At 36.8% G+C, this 26,915-nt stretch overlaps 1 protein-coding gene across 2 annotated transcripts in view; it reads right to left on the bottom strand.

The window, feature by feature from the left end:
- Positions 1-26,915, bottom strand: part of LOC137645965 (dynein intermediate chain 2, ciliary-like) — a 469,865-nt gene that overhangs the window by 67,269 nt on the left and 375,681 nt on the right. For both annotated transcript variants that reach the window (XM_068379045.1, XM_068379046.1), the window contains exons 3-5: positions 12,069-12,224; positions 8,192-8,330; positions 6,695-6,986 (exon numbers count right to left, since the gene is read on the bottom strand). In XM_068379045.1, coding sequence (XP_068235146.1) covers positions 6,695-6,986; positions 8,192-8,330; positions 12,069-12,224 — 587 coding nt within the window. The remainder of the gene's footprint in view (positions 1-6,694; positions 6,987-8,191; positions 8,331-12,068; positions 12,225-26,915) is intronic.

Raw genomic sequence — 26,915 nt, 5'->3', positions numbered from 1 at the left:
TCAGCGGAGGTCAGGGACACTTCTCGGGAGAAGCAACGCAAGTGGGTGCGTGGCTTCCAGAAGAATGCCACCGGACCGTACCTGGCCACTGAAGAAATGAGGTCACTCTTGTTCCCTAAGGCCTCCCCTGATTCAGTGGTACCCAAGGATGTGATTCCCACTGTCCAAATTACAGTGGAACCTGATGTTGTCATGGCTCAGTCCATGCACGAGTGCCGCCTGGATTCTGAAGATGACGAACATATGTCGGATGTCTCGGAAGACACGGAGAAGACTCTTATGGCTCAAGGAGCTGAAGATGACGAAGACCAGGTGGAATACGCCGAGTCGGAGCAAGAGGTCGCTCCTCCTTCCATCTCCGCTCCTACTCCTACACCGACGGAAGTATCTATCCCGTCTACCTCCACGACCCCGGATCCCTCTTCTTCCACTCAAGAAATGATCCGGTTGATTAGAGCCGTCATGGACGACAGGTTAAAGGAGAATCAGGAGTTCATCAGGTCCATGATGGGATCCAGAGAACCGAAGAGGATTTCGGTTAAGGATCTCCCCGCTTGCTCACATGCCAACCCGTGGAGGTATGCTGAGCATATGGTTATCGCGACCGGCAGGATCTTTATCAGCGACAAGATCGGCACGGTCCCTTTGGAAGACGTGGAGTTCTTCCCAAACTTTGAGGCCTACCCGGACTGTTACGTCCGACTTCGTTCTGAACCTGCCTCTAAGGAAGAGACCGAACCGAAGGAAGAGATAGTGTTCGATCTCGCGAAGGCCCAGGCTATGCTAGCCAACACATTCAAGAGTAGGGGTTTTACCTGCTCTAAGCTTCCGGCCCTGAGCAAGAAGCACCCTACTTATGTCGCACCTGAAAATGCGGTACTTCCATTCTTGGAAAAGGCCTTCACTGCGTGCCTTAAAGCTGTGGAAGAGGGGAAAGCCTGCCCTGCACTGGAGGAGTGCAGACCCTTCTCCATAGTCACTCCCCCTGACGCTCGACACTGGAGGATATCCAGCATACTTTCGTCGTGGGAAAGCTAGATCCTGACGTCGCCGGACGTCAGTTTAACGAAGACCTCCCTAAGCTCAACGATCACCTCCTTCGTCGGGAACAAGATACGAAGGAGAGGCTCGCAGCATCTATGTCTCACCAAGTCCAACTTGAAATTATGGCCTGTGACACCAGAGTACCAGACCACTACATGGTACTCTCCAAATCCCACATGACAACCGTGATGAAGGACTTGTACCACTTCATGAAGGCTCGGAGAGCCTGTCGTGAATTCGTGTTCGCAGGTGCCACTGTGAAACACGAACCCCGGAGGCTGATTTCCTCCAACATCTGGGGTAAACACCTCTTTCCTTCTGACCTTGTGAAGGAAATCACCGACAAAGCCGCAACGGAGAATAGGAACCTTCTCCACAAGTGGGGCATGTCAAGAAAAAGGAAACCCTCTCAGGACGACGGACCTCAACCTAAGAGGAAATCCCTAAAACAGAAACCCCAGCAACGTCAACAAAGACGTCAGTTTCCGGGACCCGCTACCTCCCAAGTGGCAGCTCAGCCACAACAGACCTTTCAATTGGTCACCCAACCGGTGTTGTCACAGTCACCGGTCTTCACCCCTGCTTTCGAGCAACAGACAACTACCTCTCGTCCCAAAGGTAGAGGCTCAAACAGAGGTGCAAGCAGAGACGCATCTCGCCGTCCCTCCAGAGGCAGAGGAGGAAAGGGAGCTAGCGGCCGAGGCAGCAAGCCCTCGGGACACCAGAAGCAATGAAGTGCTTCCGGTGGGAGGAAGACTCCGCCAATTCCAGGATCGTTGGACCTTCGATCCCTGGGCACACAGCATCATCAAGAAGGGTCTAGGCTGGAGTTGGACTCAACCACCCCCAACCTTCCAGCAATTCTTCCAACAATCCACCCCCCTTCTGGAAGAATACGTCCTAGATCTCTTGAACAAGAAGGTGATAAGGAAGGTAAAGTCCACCAGGTTCCAAGGGAGACTGTTTTGTGTCCCCAAGAAAGACTCCGACAAACTCAGAGTCATTCTGGACTTATCCCCCCTCAACAAGTTCATAGCGAACGACAAGTTCAAGATGCTGACTCTTCAACAGATAAGGACCCTTCTGCCTCGAGGTTCCTACACGGTCTCCATAGACCTGGCGGATGCCTACTGGCACGTTCCAATGAACCATCACGCTTCCTCCTACCTAGGATTTCGACTCCAAAGGAAAAGCTACGCCTTCCGGGCCATGCCCTTCGGCCTCAACGTGGCCCCTCGGATCTTCACAAAGCTGGCGGACGCCATAGTACAACAGCTCCGCCTCCGAAACGTCCAGGTGATGGCCTACCTCGACGACTGGCTAGTCTGGGCTCCATCGCCCGAAGATTGTGTAAAATCTTGCAACAAAGTCACCCAGTACCTAGAACACCTGGGATTCAAGATCAACGAGAAGAAATCTCGCCTCTCTCCAGCTCAGAAGTTCCAGTGGTTGGGAATCCAATGGAACCTTCAGTCACACCGCCTTTCCATCCCCCAGAAGAAAAGGAAGGAAATAGCAGGGTCTGTCAAGCGACTGCTGAAATCCAAACGAATTTCAAGACGCCAGCAGGAACGAGTTCTAGGCTCTCTACAGTTCGCCTCAGTAACAAACCCAGTGCTTCGTGCACAGCTAAAGGATGCCGCGGGAGTCTGGAGACGTTCTGCATCCATCGCTCGAAGAGACCTCAAGAGACGGCTTCCAAACAGACTTCGACTTCTCCTAAAGCCGTGGTCAGAAGCAAAGGCCCTGAAAAGGTCCATTCCTCTCCAACACCCTCCTCCATCACTCAACATCCACACGGACGCTTCGCTGGAGGGATGGGGAGGTCACTCCCACCAAAAACAGGCTCAAGGCACCTGGTCTCCCCTGTTCAAGACGTTCCATATAAACATCTTGGAGGCCATGGCGGTCCTTCTAACTCTGAAGAAATTATCCCCGCCGCCCTCGATCCACATTCGTCTAACCCTAGACAACTCGGTGGTAGTTCGTTGTCTCAATCGCCAAGGCTCAAGATCGCCCCAGATAAATCAGGTGCTTCTCCCAATCTTCCGTCTGGCAGAGAAGAAGAAGTGGCACCTGTCTGCAGTTCACCTACAAGGATTCCGCAACGTGACAGCGGATGCTCTATCTCGGACAAACCCAATAGAGTCGGAATGGTCTCTAGACGCAAGATCGTTCTCCTTCATCTCTCACCAAGTCCCAGAACTTCAGATAGATCTCTTTGCAACGAGCGACAACAATCAACTTCCTCGGTATGTGGCCCCGTACGAGGACCCCAAGGCAGAAGCAGTGGATGCCATGTCACTGGACTGGAACAGATGGTCCAAGATCTACCTGTTCCCTCCCACCAACCTTCTGTTGAAAGTCCTCTCCAAACTGAGAACCTTCAAAGGGACAGCGGCCCTAGTGGCTCCCAAGTGGCCCCGGATCAACTGGTACCCCCTGGTCCTGGAGCTGCAGCCCAAGCTGATCCCTCTCCCGGGCCCAGTTCTCTCCCAACAAGTACAGAAGTCGACTGTCTTCGCTTCATCATCGAAAATCAAGGACCTTCATCTCATGATTTTCTCTCCCTAGCCGCAAAGAAGAGGTTTGGGATCTCGAAGAAAAGTCTGGACTTCCTAGAGGAATACAAGACCGAATCCACAAGACGGCAATACGAATCATCCTGGAGGAAATGGGTCTCCTTCGTCAAGACAAAAAATCCTAAAGAAATCACGATTGATTTCTGCATGTCCTTCTTTATTCACCTTCATGGACAGGGATTAGCAGCCAATACGATTTCAACCTGCAAATCGGCCTTGACCAGACCAATTCTATATGCTTTCCAAATTGATCTGTCCAGCGACATCTTCAACAAACTACCGAAAGCATGTGCTCGCCTACGCCCAGCACCCCCACCGAAACCGATCTCCTGGTCACTAGACAAGGTGCTCCATTTCGCCTCCAACTTGGATAATGATTCATGCCCTCTCAAGGATCTGACTCAGAAAGTTATATTTCTCTTTGCTCTTGCTTTGGGAGCTCGAGTCAGCGAAATAGTGGCATTATCAAGAGAAGACGGACACATCCTGTTTACCGATACAGGAGACGTTACCCTCTCCCCTGATCCGACGTTTCTCGCCAAAAATGAATTACCCACCAAAAGATGGGGCCCCTGGAGAATATGCCCCCTGAAGGAAGATGTCTCTCTATGCCCAGTAGAGAGCCTCAAGGTCTATCTTCGCAGAACTTCGAACTTTGGTGGAGGCCAACTCTTCAAAGGAGAAACATCGGGCAGCGACCTGTCACTGAAACAATTAAGAGCGAAAATCACCTACTTCATTCGCAGAGCGGATCCTGACAGTACACCCGCTGGTCATGATCCTAGGAAAGTTGCATCATCTCTGAATTTCTTTCAGAGTATGGACTTTGAAAGCCTTAAAAACTTCACAGGCTGGAAGTCCTCGCGCGTTTTCTTTAAACATTATGCGAAACAAGTGCACGAAGTCAAACATTTTGTGGTAGCCGCAGGTAGTGTTATGAAACCTGCACCTAACTCTGCGTAGAACAGTGAGTTACTTGGGACTCTAACTCTTTGGGTGCCTATGTTGACCCTCGAGCGATACATAGTGATGTCGAAAACACTTAGTGCTTTTATAACTGTTCTTATCCCAGGTGAAATGTCATAGTTGTCACACAAGTGCCGCATGCCCTGAGCATGATGTGTTTTTTAATCAAAGACTTGCGTTCCTCGAGAACGAGTGCCTACTAATAAACTTGAAATTCCTTTTCAGATTCAAGAGCAAGTCTTTATTACTATGTACATTATAATTACTGTAAATGAACTTTACTTATTGCTGTAATTTATTTAATTTCTGCATTTGTGAAATAAAATTTCTATTTTATTACCTGTGCATCTCAATCAGCTCCTACTTACTATGAAATACATGCCTGTCATAGTTTTATTATCCCCTTTTCCTTATGGTTATGGAGAAATTAAGATACTAACTCTTAATCTATATTCACTCTGATTATGTAATGTTCCAATACGAATACTTACTCTTCATACCCTGGAGATGAATCATCCTTCTCAACATACAGTGCCCAACCACCACTGGTCTGCTTTTCAGAATGTTCCTATACAAATACCAAACATTCAGCTTCATCTCCAAGTTCTTCAAGTTCTTCTATCAGGATGAATAGCCCTTCAATACCACTTTGACGTCGGCATGGCCCGTGGGAACTTCACTGCCAAGGGGGGCAGGATGCTTCTTCCCTACGGTTCTTTACCAAGATTACTATGTTAATTTGTCAATGCCTTGGCACTTACTATTAGGGGAAAATCTACCACGATACATTGATTCTCTGGTATTCTTCCATCAGGACGCCATGGCTTGAGCCCAAAAAACGGATTTTGAGCGAAGCGAAAAATCTATTTTTGGGTGAGATAGCCATGGCGTCCTGATGGACCCTCCCTGCTACTTCGTCCAGTTTTAGGTCCCACCCTGCTCTGCTGTATCATGGTGATGGGCAAGCAACTGGCTTCAGGATAAAGACGGACGTGACGTCATTTAAGCAATGGCGCCCATTTGTTTACGTCTCGAGTATCAGTAGTAGCCACGAATGAGATTAGCTATGGAACGGCTCCCAGCTATTCTCAGCCCTTACACACCGAAGCATTAACTCTGTTCGGGGTGTAGATAGCTATGTGGCGCGTTAATACATGCGTCCCCTGTTGATATACGATGTCTTAAAAGGGAAACCTTTAGGATACTCGCTCCAGAAGTTAGAATTCTGTGATAACCTGTGGTTAAATTCTCTGGGAATATCTTAGTAGTTATTTACCCAAGGAAGCTACCAAAAAGGAACCTTCCATCAGGACGCCATGGCTATCTCACCCAAAAATAGATTTTTCGCTTCGCTCAAAATCCGTTTATTGTACGGGGCAAGGTCCTTTAAAATTTCAAGGATTTTAGTATAGCGCTTCAAATATGAATCTACAGTTTCATATATATATATATATATATATATATATATATATATATATATATATATATATATATATATATATATATATATATATATATGAACATCATCATCAATATCAACAGACTTTAATCCAATCGAGACCGCAGACCGTCATGAGTGAAAGCAAACATAAGAGAAAAACGAATGAAAGGAAACATATTCCCACATTTACACCAAGACAGATATTAAAGGGTTGCAATGATTATCTTAAATTTCGTTCTTTGCTTCTTTTATCATTGTGATGGTGTGATGCAGAATACTACCACTTTTCCTCTATGGCCATGATTGCAATAGGCTTCACGTAATCTTATATCGTAATCTTTTTAGTAGGGGATGTTCGATATTGATGTATCAACTATAAGGACACGTCTTTTTTACGAATTCAACCTTATATTGTATATTTAAAACTAAAATATCTTCAGCAAACCCTTTCTTGAATGAAAATTTAATCACCATCATCAACAAAGTTCCAGTTTATCCCTTAATTAGTTGTATATGCATACAAAATTTTTACTTTTTCATATATCATTGGAATCTAGGCTCATTGCGAGTTTAGTATCTGGTGGCAAAGACTTACAAGTTTCTCAAACTGGAACTGTTTTTCTTAGAGGTGGCATCACTCTACCTACTTGTTCTCTCTAACCTTCAGACTCAGATGAATCGGAGTGTTGTGGTTCTTGGAAATCCACGAAGTATACGTCATCCTCTATGAATTTCTTCTTGGTTTGTTGCTGTGCATCTTCTTCCTCTACGATGGGCTTCTCGCCCTTCAGATGTATCTTAGAGGGGATGTAGAGAAGGTTCTGAAGTGGGTCGTTAGTTACTACGGGCTCGTAGTATCCTGTGCTGAAGTTGTACACGAGTTCGTCCGACACGGAGGTGAACTTCGTGCAGAGAGAGATCAATATCTCCGGCTCGTTGTCTTCTGGCTCTTCCTAGAAAATAGGAAGGGGTTACAAAAATCCACTTAAAAGGATCCATGGCTTACGAAGTGTCATGGTCTATACTAATTACGACCCGAAATGTTTATGCACAGTAAAACGTACAGATACTAATATAATGACCTAGATTAATGTTTAAAAGGAAAATACTATATGAAATTGAATTGTCGCTTTTCATTTTAAAATCAGATTTGCACTTTCAATAATACTGTAATAAAATTACACAGGCTTTTATCTATATACACACATATACACTGTATATATATATATATATATATATATATATATATATATATATATATATATATATATATATATATATATATATGTATGTATATATATATATATATATATATATATATATATATATATATATATATATATATATATATATATATATATATATATATAAACTGAGCCATTTCTTCCAACAGGGTGCAGTCCCAGAGACGAATAACACCGGATTGGATTAATAAATTTTGGTCTTAAAAGCCAGCGCTGGGGCCTGTGAGGCCATTCAGCAACCTAGTGCCTCTGGGTAAAATCCTAATTATAATAGCAAGAAAAAGTTAGAAAGTGGACAGCATGATGGAAGAAATGAAGCAAGAACGGAGATAGTGTAGAAGGATAGAAAACGAGTGCAATTAGAGGCCGGAGGAACGCTACAAAGATCCTTAATCAACACCTACAGAAAACAGCGTTAGGCACACTGTCTGCATTTAACCCCTAACTCTGTCACCTTCATATTCGTCCTTTAACGTGTTCCTTATTAAGACGTATTTCACACCAATTATTAAACCCTTTCAAGGACTTCCTCACCGCTTACCCCCTGAATTATACCCTTCACTAATCTATAGTTAGCCATTCTTTCCATATGTCCGAACCACAGCAACGCACAAAATCCATCCTTTCACACGTTTACTTTTTTACTGCGTCCTCACTCTATCAGTTTTTCCTACACAGCATATGCATGCAAACAGTTTATTTGGTGTTTATACTTTTGTTTATATATATATATATATATATATATATATATATATATATATATATATATATATATATATATATATATATATATATATATATATATATATATACACATATTATATATATATATATATATATATATATATATATATATATATATATATATATATATATAAACAAAGAAGATTTTAAGGGCTAGATCATCTACTCACCTCTTCTTCCTGGAGCATATTGAAACAAACCATTTGCATCGGTTGCTTCTCGGCGAATTTCTTCCAGAATTTGGAATCTTTTAGCTTGGTGTTCTTGGGTTTTTTTGGTTTACTCTTCTTTCCTAAAGCCGTCCGCATCCTAAAAAAGTGATGTATTATATATATATATATATATATATATATATATATATATATATATATATATATATATATATATATATATATATATATATATATAATGTGAGTGTGTGATTATCAATATAATGTAGTTGCTTTTGGAAGGCAGAAATTTCTCTGCCTCATCCATGTCTATTTCGATGCAAGCGTAGGTGTGGAGTTGTGTGCATAACGGAAAGTGTCAATAGAAACTAAAGTTGTGCATAAAAACTACAGTTATTCAACTATTTTGGCAATTCATACATTCCCTGACACGTCAGATACTGAATTACAAGAATGACAAAATACTGATCAGCCACTTCATGCGTTTTCTATAAAATCGAGTCATTTCATTCTAGGATGTTAACCTGTGACTCTAATGGTAGACAAACATTCTTTTCACGCTATTAATTATAGTAATCATGACGTATACAGTATGTTCACATAATCCCCATTTTAAAAGAATGATTTTAGTCCCTCGGGTGGTCCGAGATGATTTCCACCACTAAACCTCAAATGAGAATCTATAGTCGAATTCCAGTTTTGGAAGTGAGGTATAAATACATTAAATGCAGTATGTATACACCTTCATGTATATTAAAATTTTGGCTTAAAATCATTCGTAAAGTTTTATGCTTTTTCTACTATTCCCCCAATTCAAATTCTAGATTTCTTTCTTTAAATAGCTTATTTTGGTAATATTTTCGCTGATGAGAGAGATAAAGGCTAAAAACAATAAATATATCCTAGTCCTTAATTTCCTTTTTACCTCTAATCCTTCAAACTATTAATACAACACATTTTCGCCTTTTGGTTCATCAGTAGATTTTAGCAACATGCAATTATTATTATTATTATTACTATTATTATTATTATTATTATTATTATTATTATTATTATTATTATTATTGATAAAAATAATAATAATAATAATAATAATAATAATAATAATAACAATAATAATAATTATTATTATAATTATTATTATTATTATTATTATTATTATTATTATTATTGATAAAAATAATAATAATAATAATAATAATAATAATAATAATAATAATTGTAATTATTATTATTATTATTATTATTATTATTATTATTATTATTATTATTATTATTATTATTATTATTATTATTATTATTAGCCAAGGTCTAGTCCTGGATGGAAAAGCAGAATTCTACAACATATAAATTAGTCTAGTAAAGTAAGGAATTAGGGAAACGGTAAACGAACTATATATAAGTAATTAATAAACAAGTTTGAATGAACTACTACAGGCTGAATATGTAATTGTTTAGGAAACTTATGTAGGTAGTAGGTTGTCCAGGGCACCAGCCACCCGTTGAGAATCTACCGCTAGTGTGTTATTGGGTCCTTTGACTAGCCAGACAGTACTAGATTGGATCCTACTCTCTAGTTATGGCTCATTTTCCCTTGCCTACAAATACACTAAATAGTCTGGCCTATTCTTTCCACATTCTCCTCTGTCCTCTTACACCTATCAACACTGAGATTATCAAACAATTCTTCTTCGCTCAAGGGGTTAACAATTGCACTGTAATTGTTCAGTGGCTACTTTCCTCTTTAAAGTTTTATAAAGGCCACTCATGAATGACAGAGGCAATGGACAGTGACATTGCCCTATCAAGCAGGACAATATCCTAGAATCTTAGAGACTGACCATATATACATATGATCAGCGCCCAAGACCCCTCTCCACCAAAGCTAGGACCAAGGAGGGCCAGGCAATGGCTGCTAATGACTCAGCAGATAGACCAATAGGCTCCTCCAAACCCCACATCCTTAGCTCACAAGGATGGTGAGATTGCAGCGATCAAACAAACTAAAGAGTTTGAGAGGCAATAGAACCCCAGTCTGGCGTTCACCAGTCAGGGACGTTACCACATCGCCCACCACAACCCTTGGTAAGGGTAGAAGACACTCTTTAGCTACAGTAAGCAGCTCTTCTGGGAGAAGGACACTCCAAAACCAAACCATTGTTCTCTGGTCTTGGGTAGTGCCATAGACTCTGTACCATGGTCTTCCACTGTCTTGGGGTAGAGTTCTCTTGCTTGAGGGTACACATGGGCACACTATTCTATCATATTTCTCTTCCTCTTTTTTTATAGTTTATATATGAAAATTTATATTAATGTTATTACTGTTTTCAGAATATTCTATTAAAAATTGTTAATGAATTCTCTTGTATATTATTTATTTTCTTTCCTCATTGGGGTATTTTACCTGTTGGAGCCCTTGGACTTATAGCATCCTGCTTTTCCAGCTAGGTCTGTAGCTTAGCAAGTAATAATAATAATAATAATAATAATAATAATAATAATAATAATAATAATAATAATAATAATAATAATAATATGAAACCTTCACCATCAAAAACTTTGGAATCTAAAGAAAATTCGCCTTAACTTTTGTCTTTAAAGTCGACTTATGAAAGATACTGGGGTAAAATGATAACAAATCCTTATCGCTCCTGCCAACAAAGTTCAATCAATTTTAAAATATATCAAATTTAATAAGATCCTTGGCCAACATTTCATCAAAATCTGAGGAAATTATAAGTTTTGACCTTCCAATAACAGCAACCCTGATAAAAATAGATCAAGGTTTAAGAAAATTATAACACATAATATCCTACTCCAGAGGTATCAAGACAAAAACTAGAAATGGTATTATAAATACAAAATTGGTCTGAGACCTCAGAAAAAAAGGAGACCAAGTCAAAAATAATCAGGTTTGAGATACCCACAATGAAATAGTGACTGTGATATTGAAGAAACAAATGTATGAAGTAGTTTTTAAAAATTATTGTTTATGGACAAAATGATAAAGAACCACCAATAGTCCTACCTCATACGTTTTATGGAAATCAGAAAATTAAATATTGTCAGTTTATGTGAAATGTAATATACAGTATAATGCTTTCACCATCGAATTCTGAGATAGTATGATGCACCTTTTGTTTTCAAATTGACCTGTGACGTTAAGTGTATTTGATAAAATATTAACGAATAAATATATCTATGAACCAACAGCCACAACAACAATATTAACAATAATTAATAAAGACATAAGCGAATAAACAACAACAATAAAAATAATAATAATTATAATAATAATATGAAGGATTCATTAACAAAAGTGAAAGGTATTGACTAGGTTCTGGTATACAAATAAATGTCATAAAAGTACCTATGATTTCGGTCGTCATCGTAAACAATGGAATCTATTCTGGAATATTCGTGTCTTGCGTTACTGTATTTTACGTTACTAAATCAATAAATTATCTCTTTCACCTTTTGAATTCACCATCACATGTATTACTCTTATCCCGACACATAGTTATGAAGTTCCATAGTCAAGTAAAAAATGTTTATTATTACATTATAGAAAACTTAAATCGAAATGCTTCAAGATTACTTTTCGTCATTAAACAATTATCTTTTGTCATCTGCTACAAAACTTGTACAATAAACACTATCGACGATTCTGAAAAAAAAAAAATCCCTGTGTAACTTACATCGTGAATCTCTTAATTTCAGTGAGTTAACATGAAGAATGATGAGTTGCTAGAACTAAATAGAGAGAGAGAGAGAGAGAGAGAGAGAGAGAGAGAGAGAGAGAGAGAGAGAGAGAGAGAGAGAGAGAGAGAGAGAGAGAGAGAGAGAGAGAGAGAGAGAGAGAGAGCCTTAGTCTTACTTTTTCAGAATTTTCAATTTCCTGTTGTGCATGGCAGGTCTAGCTCTCGTGTCCACCAGTCGGGGCCTTCCTTTCGTGTTGGCCACATCCTTTCCAAGTATTCTCGACAACTTGACAATCATCCTCAAACGCTGCAGCATCGGCGATGAAGAATTGCTGAAGAAGAAGAAGAAGAAGAAAAAAAAAGTCAGGAAAAGTTAACAGGATTATTTTGGTAACGAATTCCCTAAATAGTTGGCAGAATGCGGGATCAAAACTGATTCATAATTCCGTTCACTAAACTCCCATTTAATTGCTCGCAAAAAAGAAAAAAAAGTATTGGCCAAATGTATACTTTAAGTTGGCTCAGTATCAAGAGTTCCATGAGTGTAGCTGTCATGTCCAAAAGGTTGAAATATAATTGATTCGTTCTTAAAACTCCAACTATTTGCACTGTACTTTACATTGTGCAGGTGGCAGTACCTACTCTGGTCACACACACACACACACACACACACACACACACACATATATATATATATATATATATATATATATATATATATACATACATATATATATGTATATATATGCATATATACATATATACATATATATATATATATATATATATATATATATATATATATATATATATATATATCTATCTATCTATCTATCTATCTATATATATATATATATATATATATATATATATATATATATATATATATAATATATATATATATATATAATATGCATGTGTGTTTATACACACATATGTAGCCTATGTCTGTATATGGTAATCGATAGCTACTCTGCTATAATAAAAAATGTCAGACGAATATAAGTAAGAGTAAGAACGAGAGCGATGCCAGGGATAGCCATTTCATATTTGCTCAACTTATAATATAAAAATAATTAAATTAATTGAAGGCTTTAAAAAATTACATTGTGCTATAATACACATGAAAAAAGTCATCGACTCTAATTGTAGAAAAAGGTTTCAATAGTAACATAAAAATTCAATATTTTATTTTTTATCTACTAAAAAGAAATAATACCAACCATGTGTCCTGGAACATTATTTGTATATAGCATCTCACGTAGGCAAAGAATTCAAAATTTTATGTTTGAACTTTGTGTACATTCCGTTCATCCTTGCATAAGGTAGTAGGTTGGACAGGGCACCAGCCACCCGTTGAGATACTACCGATAGAGAGTTATGTGGTCCTTTGACTGGCCAGACAGTACTGCATTGGATCCTTCTCTCTAGTTACGGTTCACTTTCCCTTTGCCTACACATACACCGAATAATCTGGCCTATTTTTTACAGATTCTCCTCTGTCCTCATTCACCTGATCTTCTAGGAGAAGGACACTCCAAAATCAAACCATTGTTCTCTAGTCTTGGGTAGTGCCATAGCCTCTGTAACATGGTCTTCCACTGTCTTGGGTTAGAATTCTCTTGCTTGAGGGTACACTCGGGTACACTATTCTATCTCGTTTCTCTTCCTCTTGTTTTGTTAAAGTTTTCATAATTTATATAGGAAATACTTATTTAAATGTCATTGTTCTTAAAATATATTATATTTCCTTGTTTCCTTTCCTCACTGGGCTATTTTCCCTGTTGGGGCCACTGGGCTTATAGCATCTTGCTTTTCTAACTAGGGTTGTAGCTTAGCATTTAATAATAATAATAATAATAATAATAATAATAATAATAATAATAATAATAATAATAATAATAATAAAGGATGGGAAATCTCTTACTACGTTCCAGGACATTAGAACAATAGTTAGATTTACATTTGAAGTTCAATATACTAAGTCATTCCATTAAATATGTGGTGCCAACATGTTTCATCAAAATGGATTTATGAATATACTGTATAAATAATTGAATAAATAAATATATATAATATATATATATATATAAATTATTTCTTTTATGTAGAATTTTATAGCCTAGTATGAGTATTGATGAGCAGATATCGTTAAATGAAGTCTTTCAGAGCTTCGAGATTGAATCTATGAAAACTGGCGGAGTTACCCTTTTTACTTTTCATGCATTCCCTGATAATCGTTTGTAATGGCCGACTTAAGCAAAAAATCTATTAAAAGCCACAAAAACGCGCGCCAGAGAGAGAGAGAGAGAGAGAGAGAGAGAGAGAGAGAGAGAGAGAGAGAGAGAGAGAGAGGGGGGGGGGGCAATCCCATGGTATGAGTCCGAAAGTCTCGAGTCTAAATAATTCTATTCAATTCTATTTTCAATTGATTTTCCTCTTTTTGTGAAAAAAAAAAAAAATCAAATTCCATTTCATGATTTAAATTCCATCTTGCACAAAATCACGCTGGGTGGATGCCATGTTAACTCTGTTTCCTGAACATCATTTGTCAAACGGAGTAGTTTCCAAATAAGGATTTCAGTCAATCCAGCGTTCGTGTTGCTCCATTATCTTTGCATGACACAAGGTATAAATGGGCCTTCCTTTTAACTACTGACCTGGAGATGGTACCGAACCATAGAAATTCATTCACACACGATATACTGTATGTTCGTAATGTATATTCATATATAAGAAAAGCCGTGTCCCAAACGCTCGCACACACACACACTATATATATATTATACATATATATATATATATATATATATATATATATAATATATATATATATATATATATATATATATATACATACATACATATATATTATATATATATATATATATATATATATATATATATATATATATATAACAAAACGTATACATTGATTCAACTTCAATGAGAGAGAGAGAGAGAGAGAGAGAGAGAGAGAGAGAGAGAGAGAGAGAGACGCCTTGTTTCTTGACCTAGGTCATGCATAACGTTTGACACGTAACAGGAATCGCCGACGATTTCTCAGAAATCAAATATCTTCGAAACGACATCGTTTGATCTGCAATCGGTCGTTTGAAATTGGCCATATATCCTTTAATGTTGCCTCTCCCTTTGAGATAATGTAAAGACACACCGCCATGAAGTCAGGCTATCTTACGTTATCATTCAACTTTTAATTCTGATTCACCTTTCTGCAGATTCGAAATTTACCTCGAGATATTAGACAGTTAACAAAGAAGATTATAAGTATCCTTTAACTGACTTTCTTAAAGATTTTTTTTAATTGCAGTGTACACTAAACTTTATTTGTAAATAATTTTCACCAGAGATAGTAATATAAAGAAAAAAAATCTGTAACTTTAAAAGTCAATGAGCAAAATTGATAGTTTTTTCAAATATTTACCGTTCGATCGAGGAGGGGAGATGAAAAGAGACTGAACAAAATACGTGTCCATACGGTACAAATTTGTACCTGAAAATACTGTGTAACTGTCAATGGCCCCGAGGAAAATATGTTTACCCGCCGTGGTGTGTACAGTGGTTACAGCCAGGGCTGTTCTAGACTGTAGCTGAATAGTTGACTTTTCTTGATTTCTATGACAATGCACGCACACATATACATGTAAACTTCAAATTATGCATACAACCACACTCTCCCTCACAAACAAACAAACACACACACACACACACACACACACACATATATATATATATATATATATATATATAATATATATATATATATATATATATATATATATATATATATATATATATATATGCACACATAGAGTAGTAGTTCAGCCAAGGCACCAGCGCCCCATTGAAATATTACCGCTGAAAAATTATTGTGTCCAATGACTCAGAAGAAAGTACTACTTTGGCCCATTGTTTCCACATTCTCCTCTGTACTCATATACCTGACAATTATTCTTCGCTCAAGGGGTTAACTACTGCACTGTAATTGTTTAATGGCTACTTTCCACTAGGTAAGGGTAGGATAGACTCTTTAGCTATGGTAAACACCTCTTCTAGAAGGACACTCCAAAATCAAACCAGTTCCTTTTCTGTACCATGGCTTTTTAACTGACCTGGGTTAGATCTCTCTTGCTTGAGGGTACGCTTAAGTAAACTATTCTATTCGTTTTAAAGGTTTAAAGGCCACTCATAAATGGCAGGGGCAAGGGACAGTAACATTGCTCTATCGAGTAAGACAATGCCCTAGAGACTGACCATATACACATATGATCAGCGCCCAACCCCCCTCTCCACCAAAGTTAGGACAAGGAGGGCCAGGCAATGGCTGCTGATGACTCGGCAGATAGACCAATAGGCTCCCCCAAACACCCCCCCCCCCTTCCCATCCTTAGCTCACAAGGATGGTGAGATTCCAGCGACCTAAGAAACTAACGAGTATGAGCGTGACTCGAACCTTGGTCTGGCGTTCACCAGTCTGGGCTGTTTAGAAAGTTGGAGCCCTTGGGCTTATAACAACCTACTTTTCTAACTATGGTTGTATCTTAACTAGTAATATATATATATATATATATATATATATATATATATATTTATATATAATATATATATATTATATATATATATATATATATATATATATATATATATATATATATATATATATATATATATATATATATATATATATAGTGAGGATACCTTAACGTGGTGAAAGGATTTGCATTTAGACATGATCAGCAAAACTGTACTAATCAGTGCCACCCACAAGCTGATTTGCTAGGAGTGATCAAACGAAAATCTCCCATCATCACTAATCCACACGTAATTTCTGTTTCGAACGGCTCTGATACCGATTCGTACCGGAAATGGGTTGTTTTAAACCCCAAACCTGAAAAAATAAGTCGAAGCCTTCGGTTATTTCAATGCTGTTTGCTGAAAACGTCAATTACCCTTCGCCCGGTTCGATCACCGAGTGCGCTGCAAGCGTTACTTAATGATAAAAGCAATAAATCATAGTATTAATTATCTTTTCATCTTTCTATTCAGACTTAACTTTTCCTTCAAATTGCAAATCCGAGCGTTGAACGACTTCAGAACTTTCAGACTCAAATCCATAAATCAAATCAAGTACAGTAGTTTATTATTATCATTACTATTATAATCATCGTCATTATTATTATTATTATTATTATTATTATTATTATTATTATTATTATTATTATTATTATCATTATTATTATTATTATTATTATTATATTATGATGATGATGATGATGATGATGGATTTATTGAAACGAAAGATGAGTTTTTTCGCGAGTCCTAAACGGCTTCGGAAGAAAATCTTCACGCATCTCCGAATGGCTTCAGAAGAAATGGCCATAGACTTATCATGGAGTTCTGAATGACCCTGCAACAGAATTTCTGAACGGCTTCGGAAGAAAATTTTCCCGGATTTCCAAATCCCTTCAGAAGAAACAGCCGTAGACTTAACATGGAGTTCTGAATGACTCCAGAACAGATTGTTCCTGGAGCTCCCTGAACGGCACCTGAAGAAAATTTTCCGGGATCTTCAAAAGACTTCAGAAGACATAGCCGTAGGACTTAGCATAGGGTTCTGAATGACTCCAGAACAGAATCTTCCCGGAGCAGTTCTGAACGTCTCCGCCCCGAGATTCAAATGACTTCTGAAGACCTGGTCTCCTTTTTTTTTTTTTTTTTTTTCAAAATAAGCATGAAACGCAGTAAACATTGTTAATGGCTATTTTTGGAACGGAGAGCTGACCGTGAGAATTGTGTATTACAACTACAGGATCGACAGGAGGCTCTCCGGACCACCTTCATCTACAGCTGGTTTTGGTGGGTTGCTGCAGATGTTGTCGAGCTTTGAAGAACATAATGCACGCGCCTTGAATGATCCTTTGCTTAGGCCTTTTGCAACGATGTCCTTTAATAGGAGACTATTGGAAATAAGGAAATACGGACGGAGACAAAATGGTTCAACTAAACGGTGAGCGACGTGTGTTCTTCAACAGGATAGTCCCAAAATTCAACATTGAAGAAAGGACATATCCAGATCGTATTGGTAAATATATTGTGTTGCTCGTCGTTTACTTTACCGTGATGACGTACGCGGAGAAAATCTATTGCATTCATGTCTCTACCCATCGCCCCGATGGACAAAGACATGGATGTCATCGATTTCTCTGAGGAATCTGACGAAACTGACGACACACAGCACTGAAATCTCTATTTAAATCTAGAAGGAAACTGACGAACTAAGAAAAAATACGATGAAATCTCGAAGGAAATTGACGAAACTAAGGAAAGTGGAAGATGAAATATCAAAGGAAACCGAAAAACGAAAGATCTTAAAAAACTAGAACAGACAGAAGAAAACAGCAACGAGAGCCTTTAAACGAACACGCAAAATAGCCTTTAATGCTAGAGGTAAATCACCTTGAAATAGCGGTAAAAAAGACCCTAATGCGAGAAATAAGGCACCTCAAAATAGAAGTAAAAAACCCTTAATGCTAGAAATAAGGCATAAAAAATAGAGGTAAAAAAGCCCCTAATGCTATAAATAAGGCACCTAAAAATAGAGGTCAAAGAGCCTCTAATGCTATAAGTAAAGCACCTCAAAATCGAGGTCAAAAAGCCCCTAATGCTTTATATAAGGCTCTTAAAATAGAGGTCAAAAGCCCCCTAATGCTATAAATAAGACTCTTAAAAATAGAGGTCAAAAGACCCTAATGCTATAAATAAGGCACCTAAAAAGAGAGGTCAAAAAGCCTTTAATGCAACATGTATTGAACCTCATAATCGAGGTCAATAAGCCCCTAATGCTATAAATAAGACTCCTAAAAATAGAGGTCAAAAGCCCCCTAATGCTATAAATAAGGCACCTAAAAAGAGAGGTCTAAGAGCCTTTAATGCAACAAGTATTGAACCTCAAAATCGAGGTCAATAAGCCCCTAATGCTATAAATAAGGCACCTAAAAACAGAGGTCAAAGAGTCACAAATGCTAAAAGAAATGCACCTCAAAATCGAGGTAAAAAAGCCCCTAATGCTATAAATAAGGCACCTAAAAATAGAGGTCAAAGAGCCTCTAATGCTAGAAGTAATGCACCTCAAATCGAGGTCAAAAGAGACCCTAGCGCTATATATGAGGCACCTAAAAATAAAAGTAAAATAGCCCCTACTGCTATAAATAAGACTCCTAAAAATAGAGGTTAAAGAGCCTCTAATATTAGAAGTAATGCACCTAAAAATCGAGGTCAATAAGCCCTTAATGCTATACATAAGGCACCTAAAAATAGAGGTAAAATAGAGATAAAAATAGAGCCTCTAATGCTTAGAAGTAATGCACTTCAAAATCAAGGTCAAAAAGCCCCTAGTGCTAGAGATAAGGCGCCTAAAAATAGAGGTAAAAAGGCCCCTAATGCTAGAGATAAGACACCTCAAAATAGAGGTAAAAAAGCCCCTAGTGCTAGAGATAAGGCATCTATAAATAGAGGTCAAAAGGCCCCTAATGCTAGAGATAAGGCACCTCAAAACAGAGGTCAAAAAGCCCCTAATGCTAGAGATAAGGCACCTAAAAATATAGAGGTCATAAAGCTAAAGTTAAAGCACCTTAAATGGAGGTAAAAAAGCCCCTAATGCTAGAGATAAGGCACCTCAAAATCGAGGTCAAAGAACCTCAAATGCTAGAAGTAAGGCACCTCAAAATAAGAGGTCAAAAAACCCCTGATGCTAGAGGTAAGGAACCTCAAAATGTGGGCCAAAGAGGTGCTACAATTAAATACAGCATATAATATAAGAATTCTTTATGAGTGAAATGACCCCCGCTTCGCCCAGGTGAGTGGTGAACTAAACAGCCAGCATACCTCTTTCTCACCATGCAGGCTCCTGCTACTTAACACCCGTCAGTAAGTCACAGACCTTTCATATATAGCCATCCATGTCTGGACTCCGATAGATCGGACACAAATAGGGTTGTAACCTGGCAAGTGGAAATATATATATATATAATATATATATATTCTTTTAAGAAATACAATCGTTTTCGAGAATAGTTATCGAAAAATATAATCACACTGATATATTTGAATTCCTTATTACATTTCTATATGGAACATCCTTAAATATTGTGGGAATGACTATTCCAATTAATATACGTGGGAACGATATGTCCATTCTAGCATCTGCTCTCTCTCTCTCTCTCTCTCTCCTCTCTCTCTCTCTCTCTCTCTCTCTCTCTCTCTCTCTCTCTCTCTCTCTCTCTCTCTCTCTCTCTCTAGAATAAGTTACATAAGATCATAAGAACTCTCCAAATGCTTAAACTAAATCGCTCTACCAAAGAGCAAATGGAGTCTCTGCGAATGGACTAAAAAGTATTTGAGACATCCAAAATCCTTGTAACACACACGCTCTCTCTCTCTCTCTCTCTCTCTCTCTCTCTCTCTCTCTCTCTCTCTCTCATCTCTCTCTCTCTCTCTCTCTCTCTCTCTCCAATATTTGATATTATTTGGATGTTCTCAAGGATCACACAAGACCGCTAACTACTTTGCAAGTTGGTGTTGGAATTGTATTTCTTTCGGGGGAAGATCCCAGGTTCCAAAGATGTTCAATGACCACCTAAAAACAATGTTAGAACAATATATGCCCGTTTTCATCGCGAGTTGAAATCATTGATATTAAATGTTATCAATAGGGGGATTATCATCATCATCATCACTCATAAATGTTAATAAGCAAACCTCGTCAAGCCATACATTAAGATCACCCAATTGCCACCTCTCCCCCATAATCTTTAACCTCCACCTGGTTATATCCTTATTTTTCCTCCAAGTATCCCTCTACCCCCCATCCCCAATGTTTGAGTTTTAAAAGGTCTCACAGTTATGATAAGATCCTTCTGGTGGAAGTCTTTTAGTAAATGAAAAACAAAAATACTAAAATGACAATATTTCATACAGTTTGCTTTCCAGGTGTTTTAAAATTATATCAAAACTATAGATAACGAGGTAAATATGCCAAAGACTGAAAAATTATCGAGAGTGATGGATTTCTTGAAGAGCTTACCGGGGGAACGCTTTTAAGGTGTTAGATATCAGGACATGAAACGACAAATAAAGTCGTAAAAATACGAATACTCAATGCTAAGGAAATATTTCCTTTTGCATTGGGAAGGGTGAAGCCACCTAGACTCGGACCTTTGAGCATCGAGCAATCGTCACCAGGAAGGGAATTCGCTTGGAAGTGAGTGACTTGCCCAGATAATTTGATTGATTGATTAGGAGTTTTTTTTTTGTCATCCTCACATCTAAGGTTATTGACGCTGAACCAGATAATTTGAGTAAGCAATGTGTTGATAATTTAATATTTTATACCCTACATCCTATATACCACATCATCGCTATAATAATGCACCAATGAACTTTCATTACATGTCATTTCACATATTTCATTGTCACCAGTCACTTCTAAAACAATATAGATTATGTTAAGTGATGATGCATTTTAAATCTCCAACCTTAAAATAATATAATTGATATAGCAAATAATACTATTTCCTCTAAGAGGGCCGGAGCCAAGTAGCCTGTGACAAAAGCTGACCCCAACCACACCGAGCTACGTGGCTCATGACCGAAATCAACAACTAAACCTTTAAACCTCATTACCTTCGAAATTTTGAACAAAGGCCACTTATTAATGATTGGTGACTCAATAGGTGCTTTTTGAAACGATACATTATTAGCCCCTACATATAATACGTGTAAGAGAGAGAGAGAGAGAGAGAGAGAGAGAGAGAGAGAGAGAGAGAGAGAGAGAGAGAGAGAGAGAGAGAGAGGAATTGCTTAAGAAAATGCAAACGAGGGATATTTCCGTGTTACGAATATTAATATCTATAGTCAGTTCACATATTATTCAAGAAAATCTTATATAAAAATAGGATAGGAAAATTCAAATAAAAAGTTATGATAAAATCTTTTGATGAATTAGTTTCGAAATAATATTAGATTAAATTTCTTAAAAGAATAAAAAAGTTATCTCTTCATCGCTTTTCTTTGAGTGATAACGGTAATTTCCCTCCTCACATTCGAAACATCCTAACAATGTCTAGGTTGTTTAACGTCGGCCACCTTTCAGGGCAAGAGGGGCATGATCTCTCCAAGTCAGGTCTGGGCAGGCGACGCCGGTTTTGTTGATGGGTGTACATATATTCATTAACAATCCTTAGGGGTTCGTTCATAACCTTATTTTTTGACTGCATTTTCACTGTACATTATCTTAGTTTTACTCATATTCATTTTCAATCTGCTTTCTCTATTCAAATTTTCTATCATTTTTTTCCGATTCCTCCCATGATTCACTATATAGAACTATATCATCTGCAAATCTTAAGATATATATATATATACATATACATACATACATACATACATACATACATACATACATACATATATATATATATATATATATATATATATATATATATATATATATATATATATATATATATATATATATATATATAAATTATATATATATATGTGTGTATATATGTGTGTGTGTGTGTGTGTGATTACGTGTTTAGTGAATCATGAAAGGAATTACAAAAGATTAAAGAAGATTTGAATAGAAAAACACCGAAATGTAAGATTGAAAATGAATATGTATATTGTTCAATGAAAACATAAAAGAGTTATGAACGAACCACTGGAGATTGTTTATGAATATCCGTACTTACAACAGACAGTAACTGTTTCCCCAGGAAATGAGACCGAAATTAGAAGGATAAACATTGGATGAAGAGCATTTTTCTAAAAATAAAAGTATTTAATCAGATGGTCCTACCAGTACTAACTTACGCGTCAGAAACTTGGAGCCTCAATAAAGCCTTAGAACATAAGCTAGTTACAACTCAAAGAGTTATGGAAAGAATAATGATGGAATAACACCAAGAGACAGAAGAAGAGCAACACTGATACGAGAGCAAACTAAAGCATAGGATATTCTAACAACATGCAAGAAAAAGAAATGGACATTGGCAGGACATATTATGAGAATGACTGACAATAAATGGACATTAAGAATAATAGAAAGGGTCCCATCTTTGTAAAAGGGCAGAGGAAGGAAGAGAATACGATGCATTGACGAACTATGAAGTTTAGCGGGTGTGGATTGGCACAGAAAGACCAAGTGGAAGGACATGTCTGAGGTCTTCCTTCTGCAGTTGATATATATATATATATATATATATATATATATATATATATATATATATATATATATATATATATATATATATATATGTGTGTGTGTGTGTGTATGTATATATATATATATATATATATATATATATATATATATATATATATATATATATATATATATATATATATCACGTACAATTAATACAATTTCCTAAAAATCTAATTTGTTTTTAAAACGTTGAGTTACCTCGATGATCATTTATACACAAAAAATAAAAGAAATCTTCTTTGAAAAATAATATTGATGCAACTTCTGTTCTAAGAAAACAATTTGGATGATTCAGCATTGCAAAAGTCTCGTATTATCAGAATTGCCTCAATTCTTTTTTCTAAGAACTCATATCGGCTATTCCAGAAAGACTGGGAATAAATTGCAGTTTATTTAATCCAGCTTTACGGAATTAGAACTACTTTGTTTTCTAATATTAAATGTCCAATTGCCAAAGAAATTTGAATGATTTGGATAAGTTCATATAATAAAAAAATTCGATCGAGCATATATTTAATTCTAAAGTCATCATCAACATGAGTTACAAAAATAAAAATATACACACAACAGTCAATCATATAGATTGTCAGGGAACAGAAAAATGTGATCTAACTTTAAGCTTATGAAACATGTTCACGTGTTCCTTATACAAGTATTAGAATTGAATTCATTCCAATATAGGTAAAGGAGAGAGAGAGAGAGAGAGAGAGAGAGAGAGAGAGAGAGAGAGAGGAGAGAGAGAGAGAGAGAGAGAGAGAGAGAGAGAGTCTTGAAACTATGGCAACGGTATGATAAACCGATTCCGACAAGGTCTTTGTTTACTTCCTGACTGGCAATGTTAACGTAATAAAAGGCAAACTACTAATTACAGGAGATAAAACACGAAAAATAACAAACAACAATTTACGTCTTTCGTAAACTTTGGGCAAACAACTTGACAAGCAAAATTCGCTTTAAATTTGCAGGTGCTTCGAAATTCTGACAACAGTAAAACCAAGAAAAATACAAGGTTACTTTCAATTAATTATATGAGTTACATCCAATCGAAAGAGTGACTTGGCAACAGATATATACATTTCATTGTAAAATACAAGTGTTATTTACTAACTGATGGATATACACATTAATCTTTCTAAAAAAGGAACTTAGATCGGTTGCATTTCTTCAAAAAGTTGGAGAAAAATACACAAGGGAACTTAAGCCATCCGACGAGCTGTCTCTTGTCCAAGCTTAAAATAAAAAGGCTAAACAGGTCTCCATAACACCAAGCCAAGCCACATAATCCAAACTAAATACATTTATTCAAAAGCTATATAGTAGATGAAAGCTAAAATTTCGAATTCAGCATTCGCCATAATGCCAATGAATAACTATTATTTGTCCATTGAAAAATTCTTAATAATACTAGAGGGAAACCATTTCAGAAACACCCATCTGTCTAGTTTTTTTTAAGCAAAGGCCTCATGAATCAATAGGTCAAAATCAATAATGAAGTAAAGGCTAATCATATCATAATCCCAATCAGAATCCATTGATTTCTGTAAGGTAATGGTATATTGGTAATAGGTTTAATTCTTATTATTTTAGTCACGTGGTCTGGCACTCGTGACGGAGAGGTCATCAAGTGGCTACATGCAACCGGTTGAAAATCCTGCTGTTGCACTATGAGGTAAAAATAAAATGAGGTTGGAAAGCAAGATGGAAGAAAATAAGCTGGAAAGGATATAACAGAGGTTTTAAACGGTAACGGTAAATGAAAACAGTTTATAAAATCCCCAACTCCTTAAAAACCAAGAAGTAAACTGGGGAACAGATGCCAAGTCTCGATATATATTCAGACTTTTTTTCATGAAGGTATAAGTAACCCTCCCACATTTAGTTGGGCAGTTACTTTACCATTAACACCAAACTTACGGGCTTAACAATTGGCATTCTTAACAATATACAAAGGAAAATACCATTTGGATCTATAATTATATCAGCGTCAACGTTAAATCAAGTTTTGAATAGAGAAATCACTCAAAATCCAAGTAAGGTCTGCTTGAGCTTTTAACTTCAACTATAAATTGCTGAAGTATGATATATCAGAAACAGCCAACTCTTTAAATCATTAAAAATTTGCCGCATAACAAGAATGATATCTTTTTGGTAAACGAATCACACATGTAATAACACCAGAAGAATTCATTAATACTATGTCCAAGCAATTAACAGACATGTGCGTCTTCTTTTGATCTAACTAGCCCCACTGTATAGCAGGGACGGCCGCTCGAGTCAACTTTCTCCATTTATTTCTATTCTTTTATATTTATACTCCCCATAATTATCTCCCTTTTCACCAAGCTTCTTTCACTCTCTGTCTCACTGCTTTTTTTTTTTCAGTTCCGCCCTCCTCACTTGAATCAGCTCAAAACCATATTAAAGAATAAAGTCAAACGCTCTGAAGTCTGAAGTCATGGCAATTACTAAGAAACTTAGAATACAACCACACTCAAGGGAAAAGCCTTTCTAACATCTCCCAATATCTCAGTCGATAACAGTATCCAAAATAGAATCATGCTAGGCTAAAAAGGCTTCCATAGACAATATCACCATATCTGATATCAAGAGCAACCTCCTGACCATTAGAGAAATATAAAAAACAATTACGATTAATTGCATTAATGTATATAATGTGAAAAATGGCTTGGTATTACTTTAATAAAAGGTATTTTTATAGTTAATGCACAAGTGCCCAAGCATAAGAAAGTGTACGCATTAACAAAACTAAATTTCACCAGAAAAAGTTTCAAGTTTGAAAACTTCACAACACCGTAGAAAATGTTATTTTAAACTTTAAGCGGTTATAAACAAATCAATATAAAGATAAATTAATATAAACTAAGCAAACCATCCCTTTCAAGTCTTGGGTAGTGTAAAAAATCGGTACAATGGTCTTCCATTGTCTTGGGGTAAGTTCTTTTGCTTGATGGTACACTCAATTACACTATTCTATCTGTTTCCTTGTTTCCTTTCATCATTGGGCTATTTTTCCTGTCAAAGCCCTAGGGTTTATAGCATTCTGTTTTTCTAACTGGGATTGTAGCTTAGCTAGTAATTATAATAATATATCAGTAACTGCAAGAGACTAGTAAGTATCAAGTAGTAGGATCTCGCTGTTCATGTTTTGGGGGTTGCTCGTTTTTGAATGAAGAATTATTATCATCTGATGTTAGTAAATAATGGCTCTTTGTGATTAGTCATATCTAGCAACTATTAGTACAACAATTATCAGCTACGCAAGTAAATTTTCCATAAAAATAATGATGTTTGTGGTTATAATCATTAATATGAAAGAAGGTTTTTGTTGATGGCATATGATGATATTGTAATACTAGGGCGCTCTTGTTTATTACAAGTGGATGTTTTGATGCGTCGTTCCATGTACGAAAAGATTATTTTCGAGAATATTTTGCGAAATTCCATTTTCCTTGTTATGTGCCACATACCTTATAAAATGCAAACTAATAACAAAAACAAAGGGCATAAATAAGTTACTGATAGTAAATTATACAAAGTTTGAATCATACGGCATAAACTTGAAAGGTTTATTTAATACCCTTACTGTCTTTTGGCAAATCTTTAAGTGTATCTGATTTCATGTAAATTTATGCTTTTTATGCTTTAGGTTTTTACCAATGACATTGAGATTTTTACAGGAAACCCAAGCCATGAAGAGATTTCCAATTTTTGC

The sequence above is a fragment of the Palaemon carinicauda genome, chromosome 8, assembly GCF_036898095.1.
Source record: "Palaemon carinicauda isolate YSFRI2023 chromosome 8, ASM3689809v2, whole genome shotgun sequence".
NCBI classification, from domain to species: domain Eukaryota; kingdom Metazoa; phylum Arthropoda; class Malacostraca; order Decapoda; family Palaemonidae; genus Palaemon; species Palaemon carinicauda.
This window is presented reverse-complemented; position numbering and strand designations above follow the sequence as displayed.